General features: G+C 36.7%; 1 protein-coding gene across 6 annotated transcripts in view; it reads left to right on the top strand.

Annotated features, from left to right (window-relative positions):
- ATL2 (atlastin GTPase 2) overlaps nt 1-23,955 on the top strand; it is a 77,467-nt gene that overhangs the window by 37,224 nt on the left and 16,288 nt on the right. For 4 of the 6 annotated variants that reach the window (XM_019942826.3, XM_033838709.2, XM_073791439.1 and 1 more), the window contains 10 exons: nt 9,482-9,616; nt 9,920-10,024; nt 13,320-13,370; nt 13,670-13,726; nt 15,189-15,281; nt 17,475-17,613; nt 18,389-18,516; nt 19,901-19,957; nt 21,193-21,264; nt 21,947-22,378. In XM_019942826.3, coding sequence (XP_019798385.1) covers nt 9,482-9,616; nt 9,920-10,024; nt 13,320-13,370; nt 13,670-13,726; nt 15,189-15,281; nt 17,475-17,613; nt 18,389-18,516; nt 19,901-19,957; nt 21,193-21,264; nt 21,947-22,378 — 1,269 coding nt within the window. Of the gene's footprint in view, nt 1-9,481; nt 9,617-9,919; nt 10,025-13,319; nt 13,371-13,669; nt 13,727-15,188; nt 15,282-17,474; nt 17,614-18,388; nt 18,517-19,900; nt 19,958-21,192; nt 21,265-21,946; nt 22,379-23,919; nt 23,935-23,955 lie in introns of all 6 variants that reach the window. The other 2 variants (XM_019942830.3, XM_019942828.3) reach the window with 2 other exon arrangements.

The following is a 23,955-nucleotide window of genomic DNA, read 5'->3' on the forward strand; positions in this document are numbered from 1 at the left end:
TTCCAATCCCACCATATACACAACATCACCTTCTTTGGATGAAGAATGGTGTTTGGTGTGGTTGTTGGTGGTTCATTTTGCTTGCCCCACAATGTCTTCTGTTCCACATTATTGTACAGTATCCACTTTTCATCACCTGTCACAATTTGTTTTATAAATGGAACATTTTCCTTATGTTTAGGTAGAGAATCACGTCAGAAATATGGTCAAGAAGGTTTTTTTTGCTTCTTATGTGGAACGTAAACATCAAAGAGATGAACATAACTAGGGTGGTGCCAATGATTTTCATTGCTTGATTTGGATATTTTGAGTATGTCGGCTATCTCCCGCGTGGTATAACGTTGATGGTTCTCAATTAATGTCTCAATTCGACCACTATCAACTTCAGCTGGTCTACCCGAACGTGGAGCATCCAGAGAGAAATCTCCAGCATGAAACTTCGCAAACCACTTTTGACACGTCGGATCAGTCACAGCACCTTCTCCATACACTGCACAAATCTTTTTTTGCGTTTCGGTTGCATTCTTAACGTTTCTTGAAGTAATAAAGCATAACATGCCAAAAATGTGGCTTTTTTTCTTCCATCTTCCGTATTAAAATGGCTACACAAAAATTCACCAACTTTGATAAATTTTTTTTTAAAGGCATGCTGGTATGACAGCTGTCACAATACAATCTAACAAAATTGTTTCGAATGAAGTTAAAGATAACTAAGCACTACTAGAGCCATCTTATGGAAAAAACCAAATGAACCTTTTGGCCAACCCAATATAATGTCAATTAGATCCACCTGATTGTTGGTGCTGTTCAGTTCAGCTATATCCTTACTGATATTCTGTCTTCTGGGCCTGTCAATTACTGATGGAGGGGTGTTGAAGTCTCCAAGTGTAATAGTGGACTTGTCTTGTTTCTTCTTGCAGTTCAGTTCTTGCCTCACGTATTTTGATGCTTTGTTGTTAAGTGCATACACATTAAAGATAACTGTTAAGTTTTTCTGGAGAATTGACCCCTTTATTATTATGTAATACCACTCTTTATCCTGATAATTTCCTTGTCCTTAAGTCAGCTTGGTCGGAAATTAATATAGCTACTCTAGCTTTTGTTTGATTAGTGCCAGTATGGTATATCTTCCTCCATTCCTTTTCTTTATGTTTAAACTGGGTTTTTTGTGGACAACAAATATTTGGGTCTTTTTTTTTAATCCACAGTGACAGTTTCTGTCATTTAATTGGTTTATTTCAATCATGCACATCTAAAGTGATTTTTGATAGGATTGGATTGTTATTTCTTATGTTTGTAATTTTCTATTTGTTGTACTTGTTTGTTTTTTATTTTTTTCTGCCTTCTCTAGCTTTAATTGACTATTTTATATGATTCTACATTCTGTTCTTCCTTAGTATATCTATTATACTTCTCTAAACATTAAAAAAAAAACTGGTTGCCTGGAGTTTGCAATATACATTTACAACTAGTCTAAGTCTGCTTTAGAATATTACTATACTGCTTCATGGGTAGAGCAGGTACATTATGACAGAGTATTCCCAATTCCTCCCTCCTGTGCCTTATGATGTTGTTAATTTCCTCTGTGTTATGTACCATAATCACCCAATACATTGTTGCTATTAGCACTTCATACACATAGTTGTCTATTAGATGAATTAAGAGAAAGAAGAATAAAAGATTTACTTTCTTGTCTTTCTTTGACATTCTTTTATATATATGTCTGAGTTTCTGACCTATATTATTTTCTTTCCCTTGGAAGAACTTTGAACACTTCTTTCAAGGCAGGTGTACTGGTGACAATCTCCCTCAGTTTTTGTCTAAGGAAGACTATTTCTCCTTCACTTTTGTAGGATAACTTTGCTGGATACAGAATTCTAGGTTGGTGGCTTTTTTCTTTCAGCACTTGAAATATTTCACTCTATTCTCTTCCTGTTTGTGTGTGAGAAGTCCAAAGTGATTCTTATCCTTCCTGTTCTTCTACAGGTAAAGTGTTTTTTGTCTCTGTTTTCTTTCAGGATTTCCTTTTTGTCTTTGTTATTTTGCAGTTAGACTGTGATATGCCTGGTATAGATCTTTTGGTATTTATCCTATTTGGTGTTCTCTGACTTTATTGGATCTGTTTTTTAGTATCTGTCATTAATTTTAGAAAATTCTCAGCCATTATTACTTCTGATGTTTCTTTTATGCTTTTCTCCCTTCTCCTTCTGGTATTTCCATTACACCTATATTACACCTTTTGCAGTTGTCCCACAGTCCTTGAGTGGTCTGTTCTGTTATTCTTATCCTTTTTTGTCTATGCATTTCAATTTGGGAAGTTTCTATTGATATCTATTCATGTTCACTGATTCTTTCCTTGGCTGTGTCCAGTCTGTGGATAAGTATATTAAAGGCATTCTTTACTTCTACTACAGTGTTTTTTATATGTACCATTTTCTTTTAATTCTTTGAATTTCCATCTCTCTGCTTACATTACTTGTTTTTGCACATTTTCTACTTTTCTCATTAGAGCCCATAAGATATTAATCCTAGTTATTTTAAATTTACTACCTCATATTTCAAAATCTGCATCATATCTGAGTTTGGTTCTGATGGTTGCTTTGTCTCGTCAGTCTGTTTTTCCTTACCTTTTGGCATGGCTTGTAATTTTTTTGTTGAAAGTTAGGCATGAAATATCAGAAAATAGGAACTGACAGTTAAGTTTTTAGTGTGAGGTGTTATGTTAATCTAACTTTAGCTCAGAGATGTGTTTAATGTTTTCTGCTGCTTTAGGTCCCAGAGACTTCAGTTTTCTCCCCCTCCCCCATTATCCTTGGGTTTCTCTAAGAACTCCTTAAATAGAATGTGTCTTGCAGCTCTCTCATTTGTAATCCACTGTCATCGTAGTGGAGCCTGGTTGATGTGGTGGTAAGGTGTGGGAGAGGAAAGCTATATCATTTTATGATTAAATCTCAGTTTTGTAAGTGGGCCTGAGTCCCTGGGCTGTGACCTTCAGAAGTGTTTCTTAGCCTTAACAATTTTTTTTCTCCCCTTACTTGAGACAGGAAGGATAGAGGGGGCTGGAGTTGATGAATTGCCCTTTCCAGGCTTAGATAAAGCTCTGATAAGGTAGTTTGTCTTGGAGGGCAGGCCTTTGTTAATGAGGACTGCTATCAGTGCTTACTTTCCTGAGTGTATTTGAAAATGGTTGCAGGGAATTCCCTGGCAGTCCAGTGGTTAGGACTCAGTGCTATCACTGCTGTGGCCCAAGTTCAGTCCCTGCTCAGGGAACTAAGATCCTGCAAGCTGTGTGCCATGGCCAAAAAAAAAAAGAAAACCTCAGGGAGCTCCTTGAGGTAAAACCCAAGAAAGTGGGGGCCTATGAAGCCTGAACCTCCATGAGAGGTCTTAGGTCTCAAGCTAGTCTACTCGTAGCTTCCAGCAGTTTGTCCAAATTACCATTTAAGTGTTTCTTCCAGTTGCTCCAGCAGCTTCTGCTCCTTGGTAACTGACCTCAGCTTGTGGTTCTTTGTATTTGCCTGTCTCTCAGATTTTGGTGTGCAATTTGCCCTGTGACCTCAATTCTCTGATCTAAGAAAGAAAGTTTGTTGATTTTCGTATTGAACTTTTTTCTTGTTGTGAGGCCACTGTGCTTTTTACATTAGCTTTATATGTGGGAGCACTGAGGCTGGAAGTCCAGTGGAAGACTGTGAAGTCAAATCTCCATGCCAAACCTTAATTTAGTAACTAGAGGTGTTTCGCCTTTCTGTTCTAGTAGCACTCAAGTACACTTAAAAAAAACTGTGGTTAAAAAATGCATAACAAAGTTTACCATTTTAATCATTTTTAAGTGTACAGTTTAGTGGCATTAAGTATATTCATATTATTGTACAATCATCATCACCAGTGCATCTCCAGAACTTTTTCCTTCCCTAACTGAAACTCTGTACACATTAAACTCCTCATTCCTCCCCTTCCTCCAGCCCCTGATAACCACTTTTCTACTTTCTGTATGAGTTTGACTACTGTAGGTACCTCATATAAGTAGAATCATACAATTTTGTTATTTTATATCTGGCTTATTTTACTTAGCATAATGTCTTCCAGGTCAAGGTCACCTTTTAGCCAGAGCCTTAAAAAAAAGGTTATTTACACTTCTTTGGTGTGTACCTAAGTTGATATAGTTGTCCTTGTTTGAGCTAGTGCCTTGGGTCAGTCATAATGTTATCAGTTTGTCCAGCCCCAAAAGGGAGGAGTTGGACATGGGGGTGGTTAAGATGTTAGACAGTTTTAAAACTGTTTTAAGAGTCTAATGTTGCTTAATTTGTTCCAGGACCTGTAGAGTATTCTTACATATTCAAATGAAAACTGTAAATTATGTTTGGTGGTCAGAATGTTTATATTAACTCATTCTGTCCACTGATTTGTGTGTTTAATGTTAATAACCTATCTCCAGAATTAGGTACTAGTTTTATACAGATTAAGATTTTCATCTGTTATTTTATTTTATTTTATTTTTTTGCGGTACGCGGGCCTCTCACTGTTGTGGCCTCTCCCGTTGCGGAGCACAGGCTCCGGACACGCAGGCCCAGCGGCCATGGCTCACGGGTCCAGCCGCTCCGCGGCATGTGGGATCCTCCCGGACCGGGGCATGAACCCATGTCCCCTGCATCGGCAGGCGGACTCTCAACCACTGCGCCACCAGGGAAGCCCTGTTATGTTTTTTTAATTTATTTTATTTTTGGCTGTGTTGGGTCTTTGTTGCTGCGTGCAGGCTTTCTCTAGTTGCGTTGAGTGGGGGCTACTCTTCGTTGCGGTGCGCGGACTTCTCATTGCGGTGGCTTCCCTTGTTGCGGAGCACGGGCTCTAGGCACACAGCCTTCCATAGTTGTGGCTCATGGGCTCTAGAGCGCAGGCTCAGTAGTTGTGACACACGGGCTTAGTTGCTCCGCGGCATGTGGGATCTTCCCAGACCAGGACTCGAACCTGTGTCCCCTGCGTTGGCAGGCGGATTCTTAACCATTGCACCACCAGGGAAGTCCCATCTGTTATGTTTTTATGGGGAATGTTTCATAACTAGGAAGGATCTGCTCTTTCATTGTACAGTTACTTGGGTCTTTAATTTCATCCTTTTTGTCCCTTTTCCTCCTCGCTGTGATGAGTTACTATGGCTTTTGAATGGGGCTTTATTCTTCTGGCCTGCCCATTGTTGGAGTCAGTAAGACTGGGAACAGGGTGTATGGTCTGATACATGTAGACCTGGTTGGACCACCAAGTCTGTGTTTCAAGTTTACCAGCTGTTGTTTCACTTTGTTGCTAGAGAATGTTATCTTTCCTATGGTGAAATAAGAATTTGTTTCTTATTATTTAGAGTAGGTAGGGGTTCTTTATTGTTTTTTTTTAATTTTTTTAAAATTTATTTGTTTATTTTATTTTTGGCTGTGTTGGGTCTTCGTTGTCTTCGTTGATGCACGTGGGCTTTCTCTAGTTGCAGCGAGGGGGACTACTCTTCGTTGCAGTGTGCAGGCTTCTCATTGCGGTGGCTTCCCTTGTTGCAGAGCACGGGCTCTAGGCGTGCAGGCTTCAGTAGTTGCAGCATGCGGGCTCAGTAGTTGTGGCTCACGGGCTTAGTTGCTCTGCGGCATGTGGGATCTTCCTGGACCAGGGCTCGAACCTGTGTCCCCTGCATTGGCAGGTGGTTTCTTAACCGCTGTGCTACCAGGGAAGCCCGGGTTCTTTATTGTTGACAATTATATTACACTGGTAAGTCTTCTTGGCAAGAGTTTATGTTTATTCACTATAATATTTGACTACATTTAAAGTTCAGGTGTTTTCATATTGCCTTTTGCAACTGAGATTTATTCAATAAGATTTTTTTATTTTACTGGAGGATTAAAATCATTTTAGAAATTTCGAGTTTTAAGGCCTGTTTTGTCCCTACAGTAGTAAATGGTATCAGATTACTGTTTTTCAAGTTCTTAAGTTTGCTTTTACTAACTTATGACAGCAAATAGTATCTGTTATCAGCAAGGCTGCTTCTAGAATTCATTTGAATGCTCCTTGAGGGCAGGAATGTTTGTTCTTTTTCACTGCTGTATCCCTAGAACCTAAAACAGTGGCTGGCACATGGTAGGGGTTCAATAAATATTTGTTGAATGAGTATATATGAATATATTAAATTTATCGGTATTCAATATGTTAGAGAAATAGTAAGACTTCTTAATTTCATGTTTTGAAATATCAAAACTTAGTGATTTTAATTAGCTAGGTTCTCTGACTTACTTTTTCTTTCGTCCTTTTATTGACTAATCAGTTTAGTAAACATTTCCATTACAGGGTAAACTAAGAAGAGATGATATATAGTCAATAGATTTTTTAAATGAGACACCAGTTCTTTTTAAAGTTTCTTTGGAGAGGGTAAGGTTAACAAACATCTTAGCCTATGATATCAGTCATCTATACTTTTTAAAATTTATTTTTACTCTCTTGTTCATGTAATTGTTTCTAGGAATAATTAAAAGGATCATATTTTTTTTTTTTTAGTAAACGTATTTATGTATGTGTGTATGGCTGCATTGGGTCTTTGTTGCTGCACACGGGCTAGTTGTGGTGCACGGGCTTAGTTGCTCTGAGGCATGTGGGGTCTTCCCAGACCAGGGCTTGAACCTGTGTCCCCTGCATTGGCAGGCAGACTCCCAACCACTGCACCACCAGGGAAGTCCCTAAAAGGATCATATTTCTTAGGTATCTCTTACACATGCTCAAAAGGGAACACACTGAAGCTTAATAATTAAAATTTTTAATGTATTTATTTATTGAGCAAATATTTTGAGTGCCTACTGCAAGCCAGGCACCATTCTCTCTTCTGGGAGTACTATTCTATGTTTTGAGAGAAAAAAAAGACAAAACTTTCTTTCTTCATGGAACTTACATTCTCATAGGAGAGATAGGGAAACAAGATGTAGAATAAAAACAGATTTCTCTAATAGGGTAGATTCTCTTAAGTTACTTTTGTAGGTTGGACCTTTTAAAAATAATCAGTTCATTAAATACCACTTTGACATTGTTGGGGAATGAGATGCCACATGTGAGAGCCTAGAATAGGGCAAGGCACTTCGGTAGGAACAGTTTTGTAAACAAAAATGGAGTTTACAGCCCGTGCTCTCAGTATTCACACAAGAACTGCAGTGCAAAGCTATTTAAAGATAACCACCTGCAGTGTCGGTAATATGCTTTCAGAGTCCACAAAAGTCGGAGTTTCCTGACAGCTGGCTCAGTCTAGGCAGACAGTGGGTGGAACAAAAGTATAGAGATGCTAAACAACATACGTATTTCGGAATAGTGACCTTTTTGGAGTGGTAGAAACTGGAAGAGGGTGTGTGTGTGTGTGTGTGTGTGTGTGTGTGTGTGTGTGTGTGTGTGTGTGTGTGTGTGTTGGGGGAACTTATGAGTAGTATCAGGAGCAGAGATAGAAAAAGTAAATTAAAGGTGGATTGTATGCAGCAGGTCTCTAGATGGTCCTGTAAATAATGGGGAGCCGCAGATGACTTTTTAGTAGGACAGTGGCAAGATTACATTTCTTGTTGAGAAAATTAAGTGACTATGGGAAGGATGGGTTGAGAGTACGACACGGAGGTTCCAGGCTACTTGGGGCATCTAAAGTATAGCCCAGGGGCAAGACCATAATCCCTGTAAGGGTGCCTCCTGAAGCACAAGTCCATAGTATATAATGTGAATAGAATTGTGCCATGTGGCAGGCAGCCTTGTGACCAACAGAGGGATGAGGGTCAAAAGCTGAAGATACTGAAAGTGAAGAAGAGAATCCAAGAGAATTTTGTGGTTAATAGGATTGGTAACCTACTGGGGATGGGAGTTTTGTGGGATAATAATAATTATAGATGTTTGAAGTTTAAGACGGATCTTCACATTAGGTAGTGATCGTCTGGACAACACTTTTTTCCCCCCACCTTGTATCTCGTTTTCATAAATTGCTTCATCCCTCATTGAGCCTACCATACCCATCTTTTTTCCACCCCTAATTTGAGCTTTGATATCTGTTTTGGACTATATAGTAAAGCTTATTAGAAATATTTCTGAAACAAAGGAATTTTTCCTGTGGGGGGAGGTACTTTGAGAAAAGGGTATGTGGGCTTTAAGTATACTTAAAGTATAGGGCTCTTTTAAAAAAAATTATTTATTTTATTTATTTATTTTTGACTGTGTTGGGTCTTGGTTGCTGCACGCGGGCTTTCTCTAGTTTTGGCGAGCGGGGGCTACTCTTCGTTGTGGTGCACGGGCTTCTCGTTGCGGTGGCTTCTCTTGTGGAGCACGGGCTCTAGGCATGCAGCCTTCAGAAGTTGCGGCTCGCTGGTCTAGAGCACAGGCTCAGTAGTTGTGGCGCATGGGCTTAGTTGCTCTGCACCTTAACCACTGTGCCACCAGGGAAGTCCCTAGGGCTCTTAATATATGTCAAAGTTAACTCATTTATTATATTCCAGATTTAATTTTCTAGATAAATTACCTTATGGTATAGTAACTTTAATATAATTTTATGATATTTAATTATAACAGTCTAGCCCTGTGAGGTACGTTAAAACATTTGATTATGGAAAAATTTAAATATATCCCAAAATACTAGAGTATAATGAACCCCAGTATACCTATCAACATTTTGCTGGTCTTGTTTCATCTGTTTTTCTCTCTGCCCTTTTACTCTTTTTTTTTTTTCTGAAATATTTTAAAGCAAATGCTAAGCATATTCTTTCACCATAAATACTCGAATATTTAACAGTTAAGGACTTTATTATTATTATTAATACAACCACAAAACCATTATCACACCAAGCAATCATCTTTACCCCAACTTAACACCATCTAATATAATACCCAGTCTGGATTCAGATTTCCCTTTTGGTTTCGAAAAAGAGTTATGTAGCTGGATTGTTTGAATCAGGTTTCAAACAAGTCTTGTGGTTATTTTTAAAGTTGATATTTTTTAAAGAGAAAATTAAGGCAGTGTGAAAACATTTTAGTATAAGCTATTCTAAGAGAGCAATGCTGTTTTGACAGCCATTCTGTCTGGAACTTAGTTTTGTACAAGGAGGTATCGAAATAGCTAGTATCTATTTTTTATGATTTTTAAACATAGGAAATCTTTCCAAAATGGGGAAGTGGGTGTGACCCCACTTATCTAGAAGCCTAGAGTATGAAAATGTGAGCTATTCAAGAAGGTTCAGGTTTGGGGGAAGACCACATCTCTCTTAGTCAAAACACCCTAGATGGGATTTGGGACTGTTTTTGTAACTACTTGTGTAATGTTACAGTATATTTTATCTCCCTGGATGTACCTTCCTCATCTATAAAATGAGTGGCTGATTTTTTTTTTAATTTTTATTGAAGTGTAATTGATTTACAGTGTTGTGAAGAGTGGGTGATTTCTTATATTCCTTTTGAGTTCTTATTTTTGTGTGTTTTATTTTCTATTTATTCTTAACTTTAACAGGATTCTCAAAGTTGGATTGGTGGAAGCAATGAACCATTGACTGGCTTTACATGGAGAGGTGGTTGCGAAAGAGAAACTACAGGCATACAAGTCTGGAATGAAGTGTTTGTGATCGACAGACCTAATGGAACAAAAGTGAGATTCTCTTTATAGTTTTTTACTATATATAGTAAAAAAATATATATATATATATAGTTTTTTACTAAAAAAACTAGGTTTTTTTCTTCCATATTCTTTCTTGATCAAAACAACACAGAACTATTAATATCTGATAACTTTAACATATGTGGATTATTATGTCAAAATGTGTGAGATACTTAAGTTAGAGGACTTTTCTTGACTTAATTACTGATTTTGATATTAACCATTTTATATTTGACTTTTATAGTCACTATTGGTGAATTTTTTACTTAGTATTTTAAACTTTTAAATTCCTAGGTGGCTGTGCTGCTAATGGATACCCAGGGTGCCTTTGATAGCCAGTCAACTATCAAAGATTGTGCAACAGTGTTTGCTCTGAGCACTATGACTAGCTCTGTCCAGGTGAGATACAGAGATGACGCGGTATGATCAGGTCAGACAACCCTAATACCTTTGCTCTTCCTCAAAATGCCTTTTGATTGAAGGGAAAAAAAGGATTAAAATCAGAGAAACTATTTACATTTAGTATTGGTCACTTACATTTCTATGCTTGCTGTTCTGGCTTACAATGTGAAATTTCATACTTTTAGTGCTTACCAGGGAAACAGTGAACCAATAGCCAATCCCTTTGGTATTTCATCATAGCATCTATGCTTTTTTCTTTTTAAAGGAATATATATTATTGCATGATATCCTTAATTGAATTCAAGGATATTCAGTTGATATTGAATTCAATTGAATTCAGTCATATACAGTAAAGTATAGGGTGTTTCTTTATTTTTTGGCTGAACCAACCAAACAAACAACAAAACCAAGTAATTAAATTTAGTTTTCTACTCAATATGTATGACAGCTAGTACATGATTATTTGAACTAATGGAGGTAGAGGCATAATAATTCTTATTTAGGAAACCTTAATGATGTTTATATAATAAACTAAGGACTTAAAGCATCTGTTTCATTTAGAAAGGGGTGAAATCCTTTCTGTTTTTTCACTTATGCTGTACCCTAGAGTTATGTTTGGTGTTCTATCAAGTTCTAGTCTCTTCAAGCTAGGCCATCTCTTTTCTGTATAATTTAGACTAATTGCACTGAATTAAACCACCACAGGTCATTTTTTATTTCTTTACTTTCTGTTTCCTGAGCTCATCTGTGGTTGATACTTCTCTGGCTGAAAAATGAATTATTGAAGTATGGTGGTTAGATCCAGCTGGTGATGTATCAAGATGTGTATTTGCAAATATTTTAAAAAGTATGTGCTTCTCCTGAGGTAAATATTTCTTATGGATGGTAGATTATAGGTGATACCGTCACAGTGTCTTGGAATTTTTGTGCTTTCCATTAATATCTGGAATGTGTGACCAGTTTCTATTAAAGTTCCCATTTCCTTTCTTCCTCAATTTGAAGTATCTAGCTGTCAGAGTGGAAACAAGTTTTGGAATTATTATGAGATAAAAGAGAAGTGGCTTCTTTTTATTATAGGGATGGGAATATCTGTCACTACAAACTAAGTGATGTTACTGGGGACTCTCAGAGTCTCTTTTTCTCAGTTTGTCCCACCTCTTTTTCTCTGATCTTGCAGGGCAGCACAACTGCCATTTTCTTGAGGCGAGCAGAAGCCACATCTTTGTATTTATATTATCGCATTATAGCCCTTCAGATTAGCTGGCTCTGTGGCTTGCATTAAATTATAAGTTCTCTGTCCTAAAACTTATACCGTGGTGTTCTCTTGTTTATTCAACTTTATGATAGCAAGAGAACTGGTTTTGGACAACCACGTAAAGCCATTCAGCCACTTTCTTATCGTAAAACAAAGATTTTGCCCATCTTGCCTATCTCACATGTGGTTTTGTGTGCAGTCAGAAATGAGATACAAATGAGATAATGCATAAGAAAGCGGTTTGTAAACTAAATAATCAAGAAGATTAATTTTTTTTTTCTTTTTTAAGGCCGAACCGTGCGGCATATGGGATCTTAGTTTCCCAACCAGGGATTGAACCCATGCCTGCATGCATTGGAAGTGTGGAGTCTTTTTTAAAATTTATTTATTTATGGCTGTGTTGCTGTGCGTGGGCTTTTCTCTAGTTGCAGCGAGTGGGGGCTATTCTTCGTTGTGGTGCGCGGGCTTCTCTTTCTCTGGCTTCTCGTTGCAGAGCACGGGCTCTAGAGCGCAGGCTCAGTAGTTGTGGCACACGGGCTTAGTTGCTCCGTGGCATGTGGGATCTTCCCGGACCAGGGCTCAAACCTGTGTCTCCTGCGTTGGCAGGCGGATTCTTAACAACTGCGCCACCAGGGAAGCCCCAGGAATGCAGAGTCTTAACCACAGGGACCACCAGGGAAGTCCCTAAAATTAGTTTTTATTATTGCTTCTTTCCTGATTCTTGAGGCTAGATTTCTCTCCTTCCTTACATAAGTTATCTGGCTGATGGATCAATAACAAATTGATCCCTTTGTCATTTATTCTTTCAAAAAATAATTACTGAGCATCTATTAAGTACAACACAATATGCTAAGTACTAATGATCTACAATAAACAAATCTTTTCTGTTTGCTATTTACAACCTGGCCCTGACAATGTAGGGATCTGGTCCTATTTTCTAAAAGCTAAGGCCCATATGAGTGAGAATAGGTTGGTTATTCTTTCAGTTTTTAAGTTTAAATCTAGAGTTTAATCACCTCATCATTAATTACTTTTTAAGAACCTGTTTGGAATTAGTCAACTGAGAATATCATTTTAGGTTTGCCAGGCTATATTGGCTGTTTATATTCTTGACCTCCAAGTGATTAAGTTAGATTATCACTTATTTGCTGTTAGAACAAATTGTTCTATATTTGGAGTAACCCTATTTTCTTAGATATAAGTTATTTCCTAGCAGAGGTGACAACTATGGACATCCACTTTTGTCCTTTGGTGGTCCAGGTCATCTTTTAAAGACCTGACTCAGAAGGATTGGACCTAGCGAATCTTTTCTCCAATTACTGTTTCTTGAGAGTAGTGAAGTTTGCGTTACCAGCTCTGGTCTGTGGGCCTTGGAAAGTGGAAGAGTGTTACCTACTGTGTGTGTGTGGGGGGGGGGGGGGGTAAAATGTTCATGTTAAGTTATTTAGACTGACTTTGCTTAAGTAAAACGATAACCATAATATTACAGTCAAGTTAGTTGAGGCACCCACTGAATAAACCATAAACTATATACTATGAATGCTCCAGGGAGGAATTTATCTTTGTATTGGATTGGCCAAAAAGTTCGTTTGGGTTTTCTGTAACATCTTACAGAGAAAAACCCGAACGAACTTTTTGGCCAAACCAATAGAACTATGCCCTTCACGTTCATTGACTTAGAAAAACAGTTGGGTAGTTGGGGGAACTCTTCACTTAAAAAAAAAATCATGTCATAACATTAAAGAAACTTACTATGTAATATACTTTTTTTTTTTTTTTTAATGTCTGCTGCCTTCTTGGCCCCATATGTGTATATTCATGATTTTTACACAGTTTACCACCGCTGCTTCCCCCTTAATGTTTTATCCTAACTGTTAGGAAAAAAGAAATTTCTTTTCATGGACCACTGGTTAAGATAGTGACTGAGTCATTCATTTGTGCTCAGGTGTAAAATAGCCTTCGTTTCCACAAGTAAAGTTATACACAGCTGGGTATTCAAAGTAAAACACTAATAAAAACAAAAATTTGTTTTAACAGGTGTATAATTTGTCTCAAAATATTCAAGAAGATGATCTTCAACACTTGCAAGTATGTATGTCTCAAAGAATGTATGCCAAAGTGTTGAAAGTTTAATTCCCACTTTGTTGTGACTTTACACCAAGAACCTGTAATATTGTAAGAAGATTGACTATTATATGGTTTTACACAGATGTACGACTTCTTAACTAGAAGAAATTTTAAAGTATATGCAGTCTTAAAAAATTAAATGCTTGGCTTTCAAATGATTTTAAAGGCTCTGACATCTAGTCGTCTGATATAGAATAGCTTTACAGAGGTCTTCTTTCAACCTTTTCGGGGGCATTATTTTAAATAATTTGATTTAATAGTTATTTACAGAATACGGCAGACTTGCAATGGAAGAAATCTACCAGAAGCCATTTCAGGTAAATAAATATTTTATCATTAAAAAAAATTTTATCTATGAAAAGCTATCATCTTGTATCTCTGGAGATATGAGGACATTATGCGAAACTCATTTTTAGCAACAGATCTAGTGGAATTGAAACTAATTTATGGTAATGTCATCACCATCTTATCAGTAGCAGCTTACAGGATAGGAAATAGAACAAATGAATATAGACTCGTTCTTAATACTTTTACTTAAAAGGTTAATAACATTTCTTTTAACTGGATATTACTTCCAAAACTTGAGATAGTCATGTAAATTTCTTTTATATGTGATAAACTACTAGAAAATGTTATTGGTTGTACATGTGTGTGTGTGTGTGTGTGTGTGGTATATTACAAGTTGAGGTTAGACCTATTATTCTTTATTTTTGTTTCAAATAGAAGAGTTTCAGAATTTATTATATCTCTCCCCCATGTGTTTTTTCATTACTTTTAAATGCTAGGTACAGAATATTAAGTCAGAAATTAACCTTGATTTGAGAAGCATATGCTCTGCTTGCTTCTGTGGAGTCTTATCATTAGAGATTTTTTAAAAAGCAGAGCTAATTTCAGATAGATTCTTTTTTGAAACAAGTGTAATTTGTAAGTGGACATTGTACTATTTGGTTAGTTGTGTTATAGTAGGTGAGAATGACTCCACCCTGTTTGCTCATCAGTGTGTGAAGTCCTTCCTGTGTGATAGCATCACTGGTGATTCTGTTAGTGGGTTACATTGATTCTGCCTCAGTCTTGTCTGGCTCAGGTGATCACTTTTATGAAATATTTGGGCAGGTTATGGTGTTATTTTGTGTATGTGATGAAATATACTCTATTTGGCCTCTATCAGTTTTTCTGAACTGGGGTAATTTTGCCACCCAGAGGGCATTTACCAGTGTCTGGAGACATTTTCGGTTGTCACAGTTTTGGGGAGGAAGTTCATGCCATTGGCATCTAGTTTATAGAGGCCAGACATGCTGTTCAACATCCTACAAAATATAGGACAGCCATGCACAGCTAAGAATTATCTGACCCGAAGTGTCAGTAGTGCTGAGTTGAGGAACTTAAGCATATAGGAATTAAAAATTCTATGAAAAGAACTAATTGGTCTAGAATTAGGTTAGTTGGTCTTCTAGTTACACAATCTTGACTTAAAATTATGATCTGTATACCCTGATATGTCTTTTGTTTCTTTTTAAAATATCCTGTATTATTGCTTGTGGTGACTCTTATACACAGTGAGGTTCTCAGATGGAGGTAGTTTCTTGGTATAGGAGCTGGGAGTATTGTTGGCTTATGTAGGCTCTTGTTATAACTATGAGTAGTATTAAGCCATTTGGTTACTATAACTTTTGATAAGGATTGTTTTTGGGGAGTAAGGGGTGCTTCAGTTATTAAAGTAGTAATTTTTGGTAAAGTTTTATAAGAAATGATTTCAATTTTTTCCCCTTCTTTCTGTAGACACTAATGTTTTTGATTCGAGACTGGAGTTATCCTTATGAACATTCATATGGTTTGGAAGGTGGAAAACAATTCCTTGAAAAGAGATTGCAGGTAAGCCCCCATTTCTTAGAGAAGAGAGCATAAGCACCAAGCCCCAGGTGAAGGTGTGGACTGTCTGGACTGCTGCTTAGACTACCAACCTCTGAGTGTCATTGGAACAAATTGAGTATCCCAAGTTAACCCAGATAACTGCATACATAATTGATGAGAAGTAAATTGGTAGCACTCCTGTGAAAGAGGACAATAGAAATGCCCTCAAGTAGAAGTTAACGAATGGATATTTCTCTCCAGAGCCAACTGCCCCTTCAGTAAATCAATATTCAAAGGATAAAAGTTTGAAGTAGACTAACTTTTTGATCTGCTCAGGTTGCATGCATTTCTCTTTCTGGCCCAGCTGAGCTTCTGAGCATTTGGGACAGGCTGGATAATCTAGTGTGGATGCATTGAACACAGATGATGTGAGACTCTCTTTCCAAGGATACTATCTCGTAGAGTGGCAGCATATAGAGAAAAAAGGGATCTTAAACATTATCTAGTATAGCCTTTACACACACACACACACACACACACACACACACACACACACACACACACACACACACACACACACACACACACACACACACACACACACACACACACACACACACACACACACACACACACAACTGGGACCCAGAAAAGTGACTTGCCTTTGGTCACTTAACTAATTATTGATAACTGGGAGTAGGACCCAAAAGTCCAAGCTCCTGGCCTGGCCTGTGCAAATGCCACACCAAGTCATTCCTGGAAATAACATGGAAGTACTTTGGGAAACCCTCAGGTCAGATACTACCTACCTACTGACGTCCACAAAAGATACATAAAAATACCTTTATTCATAAGTAGGAGGTTTAGCTCTTTGGGGTAATAAAATTTTGTTTGTTTCCTATGAAAAAATGCATTTAATTTCGCAGCCACATTCAAAGACTTAGGGTATAGTGTAATTTTTCTTAATCCTAAAATAAGATCAAAACCAACTCCTCATTTCTTGGATTATTTGAAAGGCATTTCTAGACTTGTCAGAGATAATTTCATTCATCAGCGTTTTCTCTGGTTTGTTCAGAAGAAATTAACCCACAGCACATCAGGCATATTAACTAAATTCAGAATTATGTACTTCAAAGATAAGGAGGTTTTTAAATATATTATTGAAGCCATACAGAAAAGTACTCAGATCGTAAGTGTGCAGCTTGAGGAGTTTGTACAAATTGAACATAGCCATGTAACCACCCAGAAGCAACTGCCTGTATCCACTAACTCCCCCCCCCAACCCCCCCCACCCCCCCCTGCCAAACCCTTCATTACTCTTTTGACCTCCAACAGGCTTGGTTTTTGGACTTTTTATGAAAGGAATCATATACAGTATGTATTCTTTTGTGTCCAGCTTCTTTTGCCCAGTATTACATTTCTGAGATTAATCCACATTGTTGCATGTAGTTTAGTTCACTTATTCTCATTGCTATGCAGTCTTCCATTGTATGAACAGGCAACAGGTTTTCCATTCTACTTTTGATGGAGATTTAGGTAGTTTCCAGATTTTGTTGATTACGAATGGTGCATGTTTTTTAGAATGGTTTTTGAGACGAGTTTGGGAGAATATGTGAGTTATATTGGGATAAGTAGTTATTAAAAATCTAACATTAGGATTTCCTTCCAGAAAATACATAGCAGTCTCTCTTCTGCAAAACACTGGTAAACTAGCATAAATCATAAATAATCATTTGGAGTAAGTGCCAAAATCCTAATAAATTTTTAAGGCTCTTTGGACTGCATTGGAGCTTTTCGCCTTATCTGTTGTTTTGCTCAGGGGCTGATCTTTTTATTCGTAGGCAAATTAGTACTTTGTTTTTCTCTTTGCCGTTATAAGTACTTTAAAGGCAAATTCTTAATTTATTTACTGGTTTATAAATCACAACCACATCTGTTGTTCTGGTGTTAGATATTATGATTAATTATTATTTGTATTTATTCATATCCTTGGCAGCTAACATGGGGAAAAAAAAGTCTTTTTTGGTTTAAGACAGAGTGGGGTCTTATCAAATGGTTAGAAATGGCTCTTTAGTAAAATTTTATTGTCAAGAAACACACACCTAGACTAGCATCTGAGTTAATGTGCGTGCATGTGAGTACGTATGTGTGTTTTCTTAAAAAAATGTGTTTTTCTCTTGTTTGCACCTTCACCTTGTCTCCTTCTGTCCCCAGGTAAAACAAAATCAACATGAAGAGCTACAGAATGTAAGGAAGCACATTCACAATTGTTTCTCAAATCTTGGTTGCTTCCTTTTGCCACATCCTGGTCTTAAAGTTGCAACTAATCCTAGTTTTGATGGGAGATTGAAAGGTGGGAATTCCCATTCTTGCTAAAATCAGAACTTAAGTTTTAGAGGCTGAAAGTTAAAAAAAATACATGGTTCCTTAAATTTTTTCTTTTATACTGGAGGACGTTTTAATGCATTATTAATGGTGTGATTGTAATGTATTGGTTTCTTGCAAACACCTGGCATATTGATTAACATTTTATAAGGTGGTCTGTTGCTCAACACTGATGTCCTAAAAATACTGAAGGCTAAGAACATTTCAGTATTTCATCTGATTGCACTCTGCTAAAAAGCATCACCAATATATTATATTGATGTAATTAGATTTAAGTCTGTTCGGGGGTGATGGTGTAATTTTTTGTGTATGTTTTAGGATTATTTTGAGCATGATGGCAAAAGGCTTGAGGATTGACAAAACTTTTAACAGTATGGCTGGAGAAACAAAATTTAGTATTAAAATTTAATACAATTTCATGAATTGCTTGCCATTTGGAAAGGATAGTTTAGTTAAAATACTTGATGTGGAATTTGTTCTGGTAGGCCACAGTTTTATTTGTTATTTGGGCTGAAAGAATTATTGGGAGATGACGGAAGTGGGGTAGTAGAGTGGAGGGGTGGTTATATTTTTTCCTAGGAGATGTGACAGTGTGATGTGTTTGGATGAGTTTTTTGAAATGAATCTACACTTACGTAGCATATTTTTAATTTATGAAATAGAATTTTATTAACTCTTACCAATGGGGACTTTACTTTTTTTTTTTTTTTTACTAACATATTGACTAATTTCATGTCCACTAGATATTGATGAAGAGTTTAAACGAGAGCTTCGAAATCTGGTTCCATTGCTGCTTGCCCCAGAAAATTTGGTAGAAAAAGAGATAAGTGGATCTAAAGTCACTTGTAGAGATCTTGTAGAATACTTTAAGGTAGGAAAATTCTTACATTAAATGGCTTTGTCTAAGTTAGAAATATAGCTGACTTAAAACTCATTTGTATGTACAAGAAATTTCTTACCTTTATTTTAAAGCAAAAAAGTAAAATTTATATTTTTTTGCCTTGAATTGGATGTATCAGTATTTAAGAATATTTAAGATTGTAGCAGACAACATGTATCTTCTAGACAGTGATTTTATTCTTTGTAGAGTTATCCTACTTTTTCTCCAGCTCTGATATGGAAAGAAGAACCATTCACCATAATATTACAATACCACTCTATCATTTGAGAATGATAATAGGTATTGGGAGCATAATTCTGTATCCTGAGTTCTCGCAAAAGCCTTCTCTCAGAGTCTGGGCCTTGATAAGAGCAGCTGAAAGTATCCAGACTGGGTTTGAGCTCAAGTAAATTATGCATAGATTTTTTTTCCCCCTCTGCTGTTCTCTAGTCTTTTTTTTTTTTTTGCGGTACGCGGGCCTCTCACCGTTGTGGCCTCTCCCGCTGCGGGGCACAGTCTCTGGATGCGCAGGCTCAGTGGCTGTGGCTCACGGGCCCAGCTGCTCCGTGGCATGTGGGATCTTCCCGGACTGGGGCACAAACCCGTGTCCCCTGCATCGGCAGGCGGACTCTCAACCACTGCGCCACCAGGGAAGCCCTGTTCTCTAGTCTTTATAGCTTGCTTGCCAGAGCAAGACTATTGTAGAGGTTTGTATTTATTCATTGTAGTTGTAAATAGACAGAAGGGAAATACAGTTAACTAAGAGTGTATTTTTGTATTATTTAATGGACACTTGATAACTTTCATACTATCTTTGTTCAGTTATGAATTAATTTAGAGTCAGTAGAAAGTTGAGGTGAAAGATTCCTATATAGAACTTACTTAAAAACGTTCATCTTAAAAAAAAAAAAAAAAAAAAAAAAAGTTCATCTTTCTTTCTTACTCTTAAACCACAAATTCAGTAATTTTTTTTCCCTTGAACTGAAGTATATTTTAAGCTGGTCAAAGTAAAATACTGAGTTAAAATATTTTCTTACATATTTATTTGAAATGTTGGCATTAGGGGAGAATTATGGATTTCTTTTCATAAAGTAGATGGCATTTTATATATAACTTTTAAATATGAGACATAATTTTTATGCCAAGTTGGAGTTATATTTAGAGACATTTCTCTAGGATATTATTTAGCAACATACACACTTAATAATGTTGAGAATAGGGTTAACTCTGTTGGAATGAGAGTATATGATTTTTAAAGCCTAGACTTTTCTTATAATAGTGTGAATCATTTTTCTATTTAATGATTTTTCTTTCTTTGGGGATGTGGAGCCAACTTGCATAACGTATGAATATAATGAGTCTTCTGTATTTTTAGGCTTACATTAAAATTTATCAAGGAGAGGAACTTCCACATCCAAAGTCCATGCTTCAGGTAGTGTGTGTGTTGTACATACATTTATTTACGAAGGAGAAAAAAAAATCTTTGCTTTAGAGATAAATGCTGGAAATGGGGTAGTGTTTCTTTCCATGCGCATACATTTTAGATACTTAAGGCATGGGTCCTGAAGTTTTAATGGGTTTTTGTAACTACAGGTTGCACACCTTGCACACCAGAAGTGAGGGTCCTCGGTGCCTTCTCTTCAGTTGCTCAAAAAGTGTAGGAGAATTTCTGCTTCAGAAGATAGCTTCATATGGGCCTTGCCAAACCAAGAGCCTTGCTTCTGCTTTCTGAGTCTTCGACAATGAATGTTGTTTGAAATAAGGCTTATTTTCTCTTGATGTTAATGATTCACGTCTGGTTCTAGTGAATATAGATTCTGTTTTTATTTTTTTAAAAAAGGTGTTCTTTAGGGACAATGTTATTTTAACCTAATTCATTTTTTTTTAATTAATTAATTTATTTATTTATTTTTGGCTGTGTTGGGTCTTCGTTTCTGTGCGAGGGCTTTCTCTAGTTGTGGCAAGCGAAGGCCACTCTTCATCGCGGTGCACGGGCCTCTCACTATCGTGGCCTCTCTTGTTGTGGAGCACAGGCTCCAGACGCGCAGGCTAAGTAGTTGTGGCTCACGGGCCTAGTTGGTCCGTGGCATGTGGGATCTTCCCAGACCAAGGCTCGAACCTGTGTCCCCTGCATTGGCAGGCGGACTCTCAACCACTGCGCCACCAGGGAAGCCCAACCTAATTCATTTTTTAAAAAATTTGCTACTTTGGGCAGTTTCTCAGTTTTATAGTGGATTAAACTGTTTTTTCATAAAACCCATCCAATAAGCAGTTTTGTGGATTTAAAAATGTATCTTGTGTGTAATACTGATTATGAGAGAGAGGACCATATGAGTAATTCTTGATTCTTTGCACCTGGGGACTTGACACATTTTAGGGTTGTATATGTTTAATTTTCTGTAATTTCCTGGGCATATGTGGTATTTTCTACAAACCCACTTTAACAAACCTAAGCAAAACAAGATTAAGCAGGTAGTCCTATTAGAAGCAATTATTATGTCCTTTATACTGGTGTTTCCTTCAATTAGAAAGGGAAACTGGAAGTTGATAATATTTTCTCTGATTCATTTTCAGACTTGGTCATTGTACATAATTTATTGTCTTAATCAGAATTTATAGTTATCAGGTATTTCACATAAAATTGGCACATTTTATTTTATTTCTTAGGCAACAGCTGAAGCTAATAATCTTGCTGCAGTAGCAGGAGCAAGAGAGATCTATTGCAAAAGTATGGAGCAGGTTTGTAACTAAAATCTAAATTTAACACTAGAGTAAGATAGAAGATTTTTATATTTAAAATAATTGAACCAATTTGTGCTCCTTTTACATTGTCATGTTACATCATTCCCAAATTTCCCTTTATCATCTCTGCTGGAAATAAACTAAGAATATAATTCCCATGGTTAGAGTGCAGGATATGGGTAGTAAGTTATTACATAGACCACACTGAAATATTTTCTGACACATGATTCAGAGTGCTGTTATTAGTAGCTTCTGACGCAAGCAACATCAGCTTAAGGGCAATAGCAGCTTCTTTGCTAAGCTTGCTAACTCAAACATTAAAGTACCTTTTTTATGTTATCTTTTACCCACTTTCTTGTCAGCAGTCTTTTGTACTCTTTTGGTGTATTGCTGGGTCAGGTGAAGTCAGGTACAGATTGCAGTGTAATTCTTTTTGTCTTTATTGGTATATAATTAATACCAATATAATTAATTTTGGAAAGTTTATTTTGCTTGAGTCAGTTAAACATATAAGAAATAAGTAGGTTATGATAATGTGTGAAGTATTATGAACAGATGTAAAACTAAACCATGTAGGTGGTTTGACTTTTTGAGATTAAAAATTATGATCAGGGAATTTCTTTCAAGTGTGAATTATTTCCAGCATGTAATCTGTCCTAATGTAACCCTGCCTTTACAGGTATGTGGTGGGGACAAGCCTTACATTGCACCTTCAGATCTGGAGCGAAGACACCTGAATCTCAAGGAAGTGGCGATTAAACAGTTCTGTTCAGTAAAAAAAATGGGTGGAGATGAATTCTGCCGTCGTTATCAGGACCAGCTTGAGGCTGAAATAGAAGAAACCTATGCAAATTTTATAAAGCACAATGATGGCAAAAATATCTTCTATGCTGCTCGTACCCCTGCCACACTATTTGCAGTCATGTTTGCTATGTATATAATCTCAGGACTGACTGGCTTCGTTGGCCTAAACTCTATAGCCGTCTTGTGTAACCTTGTCATGGGGTTAGCACTGACGTCTCTTTGTACTTGGGCATATGTTAAATACTCTGGGGAGTTCAGAGAAATTGGAACAATGATTGATCAGATTGCTGAAACACTATGGGAACAGGTTGGTATCTGTCTTTTGGTTTTTCAGTGACTAATCTTATCCCTGTGACTCCCCACCCCTCCTTCCAGTCCCCCATTCCCCACCCCCAGTATTTGCACACCTACTTTTCCTTTATCTGGAGAATGGTAAAAGGATAGTTTCCTTTTTGTTTAGATGCATAATTTGAATATAAAGTATGAACTGGTTTTTTTTCCCCTTTAAAGTTGTAATTATAGTGTGCTTTGGTTGGCTTACATCTGTAATATCCTTTGGATAGATTCTTAGTCATAGGCCTGATTATACTAGACAAGTGGGCAGGGCCAGAGTCTTTAAGGATTTTTTTTTTAAGAAAAGAAAATATAATTAGTGCAAGAGTTATGAAGGTAAGGAAAGAAGTTTGGAAGTGTAATTCTTTTGCTTTAGGAAAGCAAAAGAAGTTTCTTACTAATATTGGCAAGAACCAAGGCATGCTTATATTCCAGGAAAAATATTGTGTCTTCATTGCCTTCCATGAAGTTAGTAGTGATTTACTGATGTACTACAAGGAACAATCTTATAGGGAATTCTTTACATCAAAGAAACTTTGTTTGACCTCTATACTGTGGAAATACTAATGAACAAAGCAAAGCACCACAAACAGAGAACCAGCTTTTCTTAATCATAATCCGTTATCTCAACCAGAATTCAAATCATGATTTTTTACCTCAAACCAGAATTCAAAGTTGGGCCTGACAAGTATCTACTAAGGAAAGCCTTGTTGTATATCAGCCAACTGTTGTCTGGAATTGCCTGTGTTCAAAAAATTTCATTTAAGGATGTTGTCATTAAAATGATCATCGTGAAATACTTGAGCATCATGTCAAGGACCAGAATGAAAACTACAGTTATTACCGATGGACAGTTATAAAAGGTGTTTTCAGATACCATTTCTGGGCTGATGAAGTATTGGGCTTATTTGAAGATCTAAGATATGCAGGTCCATGTTGGTTTGGCTTTAAATTCAAAGACTGAAGTTGATTGGATGTTGACTTTTCTATTAATAATGTCATTATTATTTTATACAGTGACCCACTATATTAATTTGGATTTTATATTTCTTCTTTATAGAAATGCTCTATTTATTCAGATCTGATTTGGAAGCTTGTGTCTGGATATTTGTAAAATTTAAATTTTTATATCAAAAATAATCTCATTCTTTATATTCCTTTGACATCTTCTGACCGAAGATGGATTAAAAGCTATCACAACCTCAAAAAAAAAAAAGCTATCACAATGTCACTTAAAATATTACCTACTTTAAAAATGTTGGACCATTACTAATTTTGTGCAACATGAATTTCGATAGTTGTACATTGTCTTCTTTTGAAAACCACTCATCTCCCATGCAGCATTGATTCTAGGAGTTTAGAAGTGCCATTATTACAAAACAAGTGAATGGAAGAATCTAAAGTGTGTAAAATTATTTTCAGTATAGTTGAGGTAAGATGATCACTAGTCAGAAGATCTGTGCTGTGTCAACACTTGTCTAAATTTTTTTGCATTTCTCTTTTCTTTTGCTTCAGAGGAGTCCCAGGAAGGTGAGAAACCTACAAAGTCTC

This window comes from Tursiops truncatus, chromosome 14 (genome assembly GCF_011762595.2).
Source record: "Tursiops truncatus isolate mTurTru1 chromosome 14, mTurTru1.mat.Y, whole genome shotgun sequence".
Lineage (NCBI taxonomy): Eukaryota > Metazoa > Chordata > Mammalia > Artiodactyla > Delphinidae > Tursiops > Tursiops truncatus.